The sequence below is a fragment of the Hyaena hyaena genome, unplaced genomic scaffold, assembly GCF_003009895.1.
Source record: "Hyaena hyaena isolate Hyena2069 unplaced genomic scaffold, ASM300989v1 scaffold_284, whole genome shotgun sequence".
Taxonomy (NCBI): Eukaryota; Metazoa; Chordata; class Mammalia; order Carnivora; family Hyaenidae; genus Hyaena; species Hyaena hyaena.
This window is the reverse complement of record NW_024080913.1, coordinates 1,978,197-1,988,909: the sequence shown is the minus strand read 5'-3', so window position 1 is coordinate 1,988,909 and position 10,713 is coordinate 1,978,197. Positions and strand designations below refer to the sequence as shown.

The 10,713-nt window shown below is 51.2% G+C and overlaps 1 protein-coding gene across 2 annotated transcripts; it reads left to right on the top strand.

The window, feature by feature from the left end:
* Window positions 1-202: 202 nt before the first annotated feature.
* Window positions 203-10,238, top strand: S100A10 (S100 calcium binding protein A10). 2 transcript variants are annotated; one of them, XM_039246344.1, is made up of 3 exons: window positions 203-309; window positions 6,736-6,888; window positions 9,840-10,238. In XM_039246344.1, the coding sequence occupies exons 2-3, from the start codon at window positions 6,757-6,759 to the stop codon at window positions 9,999-10,001; spliced, it is 294 nt and encodes a 97-aa protein (XP_039102275.1). In that variant the 5' UTR covers window positions 203-309; window positions 6,736-6,756; the 3' UTR covers window positions 10,002-10,238. The 2 variants fall into 2 exon arrangements, with proteins under 2 accessions (XP_039102275.1, XP_039102274.1); XM_039246343.1 differs by lacking the exon at window positions 203-309 and adding an exon at window positions 1,310-1,427.
* Window positions 10,239-10,713: the final 475 nt, after the last annotated feature.

Here is a 10,713-nt window from a genome sequence, read left to right as displayed (position 1 = left end):
GCGGGGATGTCCTGAAACATCCGCGAGCCCTTGAAGGAAGGGACGTTCACAGGACGATCTCGGCCGAGGTGACAGCGGGCGGAGGCCCCGCGGCACCGCCTCGCAGGGTGTGTGCCCGCGCGGGGCGCGCGGGGACAGGAAGGGGAGGGCGGGGAAGGGGTGGGGTGAGCGGGGCCCGGACGCCGGCCCAGGCTCCTCCTGCCTCCCCTCCCCTGCCCTCCCCCCTACTAAGGCTCCCAGTCCGCCGCGCTCTGCTCACTGGCCGCGCGTCCCAGCCGACCGAGCGTCCCCGCCGCGCCCCAGGCCAAGGTGAGTGGAGCGCGCCGCCCTCGGCCCCCCGCGCGGGGAAGCCCCTCATCCGCGCTCGGGCTTCGCGAGGCGTCCGGGCGCCGGGGTCCGCTGGGTGCGCGCCGCTCGGCGCCCCGGACCACGCCCGGGGAGGCTGGCAGCGCCCCTGCCCGAATCCTCGCGGACTGGAGGGGTGCTCTTGTCCTTCGTTCCCGCACCGCGGTGCCGATGCCCGAGGCCTCTGCCCTCTGCTCGCTTTCCGGCTACCTCTCCACACTCCCACCTTCCTTCTTTTCCACTAGTCACCGAGTTATCCGAACCCCCGCTGCGCGCCCCGTCCTGGCCGGCGTGCGGGCTCCGGCTGCAGGCTGACCTCGGTCCAGATGTGTGCCGCCGCCTCCGGGCTGGCCGCCAAGGCAGCTAGCAGAGTCCCTTCGTAAAAGGCACTGCTCAGCCCCTCGCCCAGATGTTTCAGGTTGGGCTTCCTGTTGTCTGTCTGCTAGACAGGAGAGGGGGAGGTCTCTTTGTTTTCATCATAAAGCTTGGCTACAGGGAGAGGGGGCGGGGAGAGGGGAATATATGAAGGGATTTCTCTACTCAAAGGGTTTCTTTCTTGCGATCTTAATTAAACAAGTGGAACTCTAAAGAGGGGGAAGAGCAGGCTTGATGAAGGACCTCCCAAACCAGATTAATCTGGCCCAGTGCAGAGACAGACAGACCGGCCCTTGGTACCTGGTCACAACCTAGGAGCTTGGCCACAGGAATGCGGCTTCCTGCGGCCCTGGACACAGCTAACTGTGCATTTGGACTCCAGCTAACTGAAACGGGGCTCTGGCGTGCAGGGTGGGGGTGGTGAGGAAAGTAGAGCAGTTTACAAGCTAGGCAAGCCAAGCCCTAGCCCAGACTCTGGAATACATTAAGCCCACCCCCCACCCCCCCAGGGGGAGCTGAGAGCATGGTGCAGGGCGTGGTTAGCACAAAGCCTCCCAGATTCTCCTGGTGCAGGCCGGTGACTCAGCTGTGAGACCGTGTGGGTGTGGTCCAGGATGGTTCCAGATACTCTCTGCGGATGGCCAGACGGAACACTCGCTGAAGGAAAAGGGAAGCGTGCCATCTCAGAGGGCATTTTCCAAGAGGAAGTGAGTCACACCGGGACCCGCTGGCAATCTGAAGGGGAGGTTTCTTGACTGAACTGTGGCTGAGGGCAGCGATTAGATTGGCAGGGCCATGGGAAGACCAGCGCCGTTGGGCCACGGGCCCCAGTGCCTGCAGGCGGGCGGCTTAGCTTCACTCTGACGTAGCTCTTCTGTCAAGAGGTCTGCGGTGGTAGCTGCAGGTTTTCCCCCCTGCAGCTTGAGCTCCAACCGGCAGCAGTGGGTCTTTACACCCTGTGTTTCAGGTGACGCTGGGGTCAGGGAAACGCCCACGGTGATCTCTGCCTCCAGCCTGTTTCAGCAGATTGCAAAAGATAATACCCGAGGCTGGGGCAGAAACGAGTTCGAGTAACTCAGTTGAAATGTCTTCATCCTTCCTGCCCCCCCAGATTCCTATCCTGTTTCTAGTTACTCGCCTCTCCTAAATGATACGTGCCTGCCTTGACAGCTGGAAGCTACTTTCTTCATCTGACCCACCATGTGGAGTTTCTTATTTCAGTTCTTCAAATTTTCTTAAAGGTGCACTGGACATAAAGTACACGATTTCTAGGGGATGCTTTTCCCTGGCTTCTTCTGCAAACGGTATCAGAGGGGCCGTTTCCTCCTCCTGTGCTTGGCCTCTAACCAGCCTCTTAAGCAGCCACCCCAGTGAGGTCAGGCCTTGGGCTGGGTGGAGCTGAAACTGGGGGCCTTCCTGCTTCCCAGTGACAGCTCCAAAAATGTGGCTTAAGAGCACTACCCACTTGGTATGCCCTTGGACACAGTCCAGTCTTTCAAAGTTGAGGGAAACAATGGAATCCTTTCAGGTTATGATGTATAAGTTAGCACTCTGGGTGCGGGGAAAGCTGAAATGAAGTTTTAGCATCTTGCTTAAGTTTCTCATTTTCCTGTGGATTTAATTGAGGAATCTCGTATCAAGAGTAAAAAGGATGAATTCACTTATTTTTTTAAGCAATTTTCAGCTCTTCCTACCCCTTCACTAAGTAACTACCACCCAACCCACCCCTGGATTTGTTGCCACAATGGCTATTGTTTGCCAGGTCATGCTGATTGTCTGACAATTCTTCACAGAAGCCTGGATGCACTCCATTGGGGTAGAGAAGGCTTCGGGTTCTTTCTTCCTATTCCATTACATCTGGAATTTTTCCTTTGCCGCCTACTTTTTTAGTGAGCAAGTTTTATGTTTGGGGAAAGGTGGGAGAGACTGCCTGGACCCAGATGCATTGCCTCGACTCTTTCTTTCTAAATTCTCCTTAGGGATCAAAGCCAAGAACACCTTCTGTGTTCAATTTAAAAAAAAAATTTTTTTTCTTTTCAAAATCTCCAAAGCAAAAGGAAGGAAACCCCAAACACATTGTAAATAACAGATGTTTGTTTTTACTGACACCCTGCCAATTATTTTCTGGGTGGGCTGTAAGAAAACTAGGGTATGGACAAGACACAGAAGAGCAGAGTAAATCAGGCCTCTTGATCTTTAGAAGTGTCCTTTTTGAAATTACCGTCCGGATCCGGGCACGGATCCAGAGCAAACATTTGGGATTGCTCGGGAGCAAACACTTTTCTAAGGAGGACTCGGGTCCCTGCTACTCCCAGGAGAATCAAAAATGTACATTACTGTCGATTTCATTCTTCCCAATTCATTGAGCAGGCTGTGAGGGCAGGATGCTAGCTCCTGGGACCCTGTTCAAGGAGCCCACGATCTAGTGGGAACAAACAGAAACACAATTAACTAGACTTTTTAAATAGTATGCCATTAGCTGGTGAACTCCCCCAAAGGCAAGCACCATGGAGAGAGAAAAAGAGTGTGTGTGTGTGTGTGTGTGTGTGTGTGTGTAAGTGAACGTACCAGCCTAACACCAGGACATGCACAGTAAGTGCTCATTTTAAGAGGAGAAGAAATGGAAAGTTTAATTCCCATCACTGACTAAATTTATCAGGAGTCCAGAATTCTTTTCTATAAAGGGGCACCTGAGTGGCTCAGTTGGTTAAGCCTCCGACTTCGGCTCACAGTTATGATCTCACGGTTCTTGAGCTCTAGCCCCACATCAGGCTCTGGGCTGACAGCTCAGAGCCTGGGACCTTCTTTGGATTCTATGTCTCCTTCTCTCCCTGCCCCTCCCCATTTGTGCTTTCTCTCTCTCAAAAATAAATAAACATTAAGAAAAAATTTTAAAGGAAAAAAAAAGACAACTACACAGAGAAAGACTACAGAGGTCTGAGCCTCCAGCTTCCCCAGGCAAACAGATAGGGGGGATACACAGACATCAGAATAAAATGGCTCAATAAAAAATGAGAGAATGATGAGGTAGTTATAGCCTGTGGGGCTCACAGTGAGAAACAAAACACAAGAAAACAACAGGAGCGAGGAGAGAAAAAGAGAGAAGTCCTATTCAGGGTCTGGCCAGACCTGTTTGGCAGGACACGGTTTTTTCGGCACTCCTGGAATGTGCTTCTGTACCCTCCTGTTGCATTCACAGGCAGCCCTCCGGGCCCCTTCCCCAGCTCTTCCCAGCCTCTCCCATCTTCTGCTGGGCTCTTAGCCACACGGTTTTCAGTCCAGACCTTGGTGCTCACACCTGTACCTCGGGTCCTGCCAAAGGGCTTCTCTGATTTATTCATTCACTCATTTAGCAGACGCTTATTTTGTGGTTCATAGAACGATTCACGGTTCTTGACCTAGAAGATCTTCCGTCTGAGAGGCCAATAGGAAACGGGGTAAATAGATAGAGTGTTTCGACTGCAGAGAGGACACGGCCATCCTCTGGGCCGCAGGCCCAAGCCCCCCACTGAGGGTGCGTCAAGCTCTTGCCCAGGAGCAGAGCATGTCGGGTAGCTGGGAAGATCCAAGTGCCACATTCAGATCCCTGAACTTGCTACTTCAGCAACCAACGGTCAGCCCTACCGCCTGCCCCACCCAGGACCGGAGGGCCACTGAGTCCGTGGGCGGGCTGGGCTCATGGGCAAGCTCGGTGACTCACCCACTGGCCGAGAGAACATTCTCATCATGACTGTCCCCCCTTTTGCTTCGTCTTACTTTAAAGCTAGCGCGCTGTCTCCTCCTTCAAAACAATAATTTGCTTGTTGCCCTGGTCCGAGCTCTCCAGGCACCGTTCGCCAGGAGACCGTGGGCCTCGCCTCTGGTGTTCAAAGTCGGTTATTTCACCTTCGTGAACTTAGATTCCCGGCTAGTCGCTGTTCTGCATTCTCATTTCAAAAGGCCTACTTGACAAATAGGGAGTCACCTGGGTGCTGTGCTCTCGGCCCATCTGCGGAGCCCTGAGCAGTCACTCAGGAAGGCTGGCCTCACTCTCTTGAAGAACATCCTCAAGGGTGGCCGAGACTTCTTCTTACCTCCAATGTGTATTTCTTACAAGTTCCCAAATCGGCCCGTTCCCCTATCGTAGCGGCCCTTACTCTGTGTGTCCCCTTTCTTTGTCCTCTGGGTACGCTTTCCTTCTGCTCTGTCCTGTGAATAAGGTGAGGTGGGTGTCTTTCTCGCAGCTTTGGGAACTAGCTGTGAAGCACCCTCCTGCTCTGAGCTTAGACACAGGTATTTTTATACCTCTGGTCGCTGACTCCCTTCCTGAGTTGTTTCAGAAGGCGGGTGGGTGCCCACATCTTTCTCCCCTAGGTGACTCATCCGGTTCAGTTCTCTTACATTGCTGGACTTCCAGAACAGTCCAGGCAAGGGCAGCTCTATCTCAGCATTGAGGATCGCCCTCTGAAACCACAAGGGCCGCGTAGGAAGACAGAAAAGGGCGTGGCTCCCCCGGGAATTCATCTCACAGCAGACGCTGAAGCACTAATTTGCTGATCTCTCCCAGAGAACTGCCTTTCGGATGAATCATCGCGAATTCTCTCGGCGTGCTGGTTCCTGCACACTTTCCTGGGGATTAAGGGGGTAGAATTTACAATTCCCTGAGTGTGATTACTCAGTCCCTGGGGTCACCAACTAACTCCACCTTCCCTGTAAAAGGCAGCATTTAGGAATCCGCGTTCAACTGTTAGCAGGAACTGGACTGAAATCCACAGGGAAAGGCGCCAGCCTCTCCTTTGACCTGTGCTCAAAAACCTATTCTTCGGGGTGCCTGCGTGGCTTAGTCGGTTGAGCATCCGACTTTCGCTTAGGTCATGATCTCGCGGTTCGTGGGTTCAAGTTCCGCATTGGGCTCTGTGCTGACTGCCAGCTCAGAGCCTGGAGCCTGTTTCAGTCTGTGACTCCCTCTCTCTCTGACCCTCCCCTGCTCACGCTGTCTCTCTCTCTCTCTCCTAGAAATTAAAAAAAAAAAAAAAAACATTAAAAAAAAAACACCTGTTCTTGTGAGGTGTTTTTGTTTTGTTTGGAGTGGTATATTACAGTCTCCGTTCAAGTTTACCTGCTTTCTATCCACTGGTGATCTTGGGCATGTTAGCCAAGAGTACTCTGTTCTGGCCGAAGCATTCCTTCCAATAACGCCAGAATTCACCGAGTTCCTATTAAGCACCAGGCGCTGGGTCTTGACGTAGCTTATGCCCCCAGATCATTATACGTGACTGTAGTGATCTGATATGCTTCCCTTTCCCTCCTTTCAAGTCCTTTCTGATGGAAAGTTCTTGCTCTCTGTACTTCCTACCAAAAACCAGGCCCCCAAAGGAGTTAGAATATATTGTTACCTGTTCCTTTTCAAGAAACTAGATAATGAGCTTCGAGTAGCTTTGAGCAATGGCATTTTACTGCCAGAGATGCAAATGTCTGCGCTGCAATCAATGACAAGTTCAGACCTTGAGTAAGAAATACACGCCCGGCAGACAAAATTCATTTGTAAATGGATTTCTAAACCCAGACTCACACTGAACCAGGTTACCTAGTTAAGCTTGGAGGGTTGAAGTTTTCAATATTAACCAGGCTTGACGGTGTGAGTGGTTGGAATCAGCCTGAGTCCCGTCTTCCAGCACCAAGAGGAAAGAGGAAATGAAACGCCTGCTCTTTAGTAGGTGCTTTGTCCCTTACACAGACGATGGAGACCTTGCTTTTCCAAACGATTAGGGTTTTCATTCCTCATTAGGTGACTTATGCAGAATTAGTGGGCAACTAGGCAAATTCCTCATTCAGAGCACCGATACCTGAGGTACCTGTTTCCATCAGCGGGGGGGGGCACCTGGGGAGAACTGGGCCTTAAAGTCCTTGAACTTTAGAGCCGAAACGGGTCTGACGGATGATCTACTACCCATCTTCCTTCTGGTTACCTACAGAAGACTGGCATACGTGTGGCTGAAAAGTTAACGTAAATTCTTCCTTTACGTCTTTTAAAAGGTTTCAACAGACCTCACCAAAATGCCGTCTCAAATGGAACACGCCATGGAAACGATGATGTTCACGTTCCACAAGTTTGCTGGGGACAAGGGCTACTTAACGAAGGAGGACCTGAGAGTTCTCATGGAAAAGGAGTTCCCTGGATTCCTGGAAGTAAGTGCTCAAAGGCTCAGAAAGAACCAGACAGGAAAACCAGGGCTTCTCTGCCCTGGCTGCTTTTCCTTCCTCTTCCCGTCCCTTCCCTGCAGAAGCCACTAGCAGAAAGGTGTCTTTGTTCATTTATGTATTAAACATTATTGAGTGCCTACTGTTTGTAAGATACTATAGGGAAAACAGAAGGTAGAGAAGATGCAGTTCTTGCCTTCAAGGGGCTTATAGTTTGGAGTTGAAGTAAGGCCTCACACGAATCACCACGCGACAAAGCTGGTCACCATATCCACTGAGCCAGAGTCACGGGAGAAGAGCCTCTTCCCAGGGAGTCACCAGCCAGGAACTGGCCACCTCAGGTCGTGAACCTGACACTGGAGATGTCGCACTCTGGTCACAGCCACTCTGAGCGGCTTGTGTCTCTTAAATCCCTTTGGATAAAGGCTTTTAAAAATATTGTTCCTATTCTATAAAGGAACAGTGTCAAGCATCTGCTGAATGAAGGCCAAGCTTCACTCCAGAAATAACTGCTTTTCACATTGAAAATTTTTTAATGAGATTTTTAAAAAATGCCCCGAGAACACAGGAGCACAGCTTGAAAGATCGAGGGCTCCATCAAGACTGGAAGAGGACTCTGCCACCAGCTCAGACACCTCACTCGGGACATTAGGACACAAAGCACAAAAGTCCTTTTACATCGTAGGCCCTCAGGACACGATTGTTGCATTTACCGGAAGGCAAAACCTTACTTGACAAAAGATGAGCGGGATATGCAAGCCCCTCTGACCTTGCACTACTGCGCTTGGTGCAGAAGATGACGTCAGCCTCTAATGGGGGAAGGGAGATGATGGTACAAGGCTGGGTCCTATCTCTTGTCCAGTGCCTGGTGTAGAGCACACTAGTCAGGCCCCCGACTCCTGGCTCAGTGAGCAGGGTTTTACGGTACCGATTCACGTGTCATCAGTACCAGCCAAGAAAGCGGGTATGACGCCTAGCTATGGCCTCGCAGCCGCAGGTACCACGCTGCTGCCCCTGAAGGAGTCAGAACATGCGGGTGCTCTGCTTTTGTACCTCCTCTGGTTTAGCTCCGACCAGGAGCTAAAATGCCTGGCCCTGCCCTCGCACTGGGCAGGTTGCTTTGGCTTTCTGGGCCTCAGTTCCCGCCCCTGAAAAATGAGAGGGCTGGACAGGATGACCTCCATGCCTCCACTTTCTGTGCTTCTTTCAGGCAAGCACAAAATACAAGGACATGTGCTCATTGTAAGCCTGCCCATCACACAAAGGCATTCCCCACGCACTAAATCTTTGTGCTTCTTTTGTTTTTGGGGTTTTTTTTTATGTTTATTTAGTTTTGAGAGAGAGACAGAGTGTGAGCAGGGGAGGGGCAGAGAAGGAGACACAGACTCTGAAGCAGGCTCCAGGCTCCAAGCTGTCAGCACAGAGCCCGACACGGGGCTCGAACTCCCGAACCTCGAGATCATGACCTGAGCCCAAGTCAGATGCTCAACCGACTGAGCCACCCAGGTGCCTCCTAAACCCGTGTTAATTGTGCTGTTGCCTATGTTAGAAGCCAAGATGAATGCCACGTGAGACACAGACCCTGGCTCCCTAAAGGCTTTGTTTTAGCAGGAGAAACATAAAGGGTGTATGTAGCACAGAGTACCGAACACGGTGGTGTCATTTATTCCACGCACGGGTCGTAATTCCGGGCACACCCACACTCGCTGAACTGACAGAGTGTTTTGTTTCTAAAGTTGACCTCTTGTGTCATCCAAGTTTCACTCCTTCTGACCACAGCCAGGAAGCTGGGGGTGAAGCCAGAATTAACTAAAACCCACCCAAAGTGGAGGCAGCCACAGAGCAGGCTGTAGTTGATGGCTTAGGATGGAGTTTGCAGTCCACGAGTCGGCGAGTAGGAAACGCGGCTGCCTTACCGCAGGGGATTTCTGAGTGCGGGATGTAAACATCCAGCACTCCTGAGACGCAGAGTGTGCGTCCTTGCTCAGGTACGCGACCAGGGGGATTACAGGAACTTTCCCTGAACACTTGCACACCTCCAGGGATGCACCCGCCCCCCCCGCCTCATCTGATGGGCTGCACCCTGTGGGAGCAGCCACACTTGGCCACCTCACTAGGACAAGGAGTGACATGAAACTTACTCCCTAAATTATCTTCCGAGACATTTTTGTTTTGTTTTGTTTTAATTTTTTAAACGTTTATTTTTTAGAACAAGACAGAGCATGATGGCGGGGAGGGGCAGAGAGAGAGGGGAACAGAGAATCAAAGCAGGCTCCAGGCTCTGAGCTGTCAGCACAGAGCCTGACGCAGGGCTCGAACTGAAACTGCAAGATCATGACCTGAGCTGAAGTCGGATGCTGAGCGAACTGAGCCACCCAGACGCACCCCCACTTTTTAAGTGTTTTTAAAATTAAAAAAAAAAATTTATTTTTTTAATGTTTAGAGATCTTAAGGAGTTCCCTTTATCAAGGATCTGACCATGCCATCAGGAATAAACACTTGTTAAGAGAATGTAGGCTGACACTACAAGATGGGGAGTTTAGGCAGAATCCTGTGATTTTGAAAGTTGTGGAAACAGGTGAACTAGAAGCAGAAGAAGTCACAAGGTCACAGTGGCAAGCACGGGGGACTGAGAATTAGAAGGCCTGGCCCTAGCTTCTCTGACATGAATCTCCTCTTTCTAGAAATAGGCAGTTCCTCAGATCCCTGTAGTTATATGAAAGGATGCCATGGGAAACCTCTTTCCCAGCTTGAAATACGAATTTACTGAAACACTCTCTCAAGGCAGAAAAAGACTCGTAGGTGACCTCCACAGATCACTTACAACCGAAACGAGAGTTCAGACAATGGGAAGAGTAGATCAGTGGTTGTCAGCGGGACAGAGGAGAGAAGCTCGTCACCGCAGCCACCGACTGATATTTCTTGTTCTTTCTTTTCAGAATCAGAAAGACCCCCTGGCTGTGGACAAAATAATGAAGGACCTAGACCAGTGCCGGGATGGCAAAGTGGGCTTCCAGAGCTTCTTCTCACTAATTGCCGGGCTCACCATCGCATGCAATGACTATTTTGTGGTTCACATGAAGCAAAAGGGGAAGAAGTAGGCAGCACTGAGCCACGCCCCCACCCCAAGAGAGTTCTCCTGAGGGTCTCACGGAGTCGGCCCCGCAGCTCCCCACTCCATGAGCAGATCGGGACCCTCAGAAAATGTATACATAAAATGCAACCCCCTTTTGAGAAGCAGAGAAAGTAAAGGCAGTGAAAGCCAGATCAGCTTTTCATTTTTTATATTGCCTGCATCCCCTTGCCCTCAATAAACGAATTCTTTTTTTAGTTCCTCACTTGAGACATGTCCGTGTCTTCTTCACAAGCGCCTGGTTCCCGCTTCATTCACGAGGAGCCTGCCTGCCCCTGGGCAGCGGGCACACCATAGAGCCCGCAGGCCGGGACCCCTTCTCCACGGAGGCCTGGGGCCCGGCTCCTCTGATCCACCTGCCCTCGTAGACGTGACCTACCGAGGTGCCAAAACTCCAAGGCACTCCTGGAATATACCCTATTTTTATAACTACGGAGCCCAGTTCTGTGTAGTTAAGTCCGAGCCTTCCCAACAGGCACTCTGAACCCTTGAGGTGTCAGAGTCCAGTTTTCACGGCAAAGTTTCAGCAAACTCTCAGGTAGAAATAAATCTGTAAGAGAAGAAGATCAAGACATAGGAGTGTGAAGCTTCAGTAACAACAGCTCATTAACATACACTGAGTTGTCGTGAAAGGTCATGATTATATGGAGATGGCGGGAAAGAGGCCAGCAAAACTCACA

Coding starts and splice junctions, on each gene's coding strand:
- S100A10 (XM_039246343.1), top strand. CDS start 1,335: ATGGTTCCAGATACTCTCTGCGGATGGCCAGACGGAACACTCGCTGAA. Junction 1,428..6,735: donor AGGGCATTTTCCAAGAGGAA/GTGAGTCACACC, acceptor GTCTTTTAAAAG/GTTTCAACAGACCTCACCAA. Junction 6,889..9,839: donor AGTTCCCTGGATTCCTGGAA/GTAAGTGCTCAA, acceptor CTTTCTTTTCAG/AATCAGAAAGACCCCCTGGC.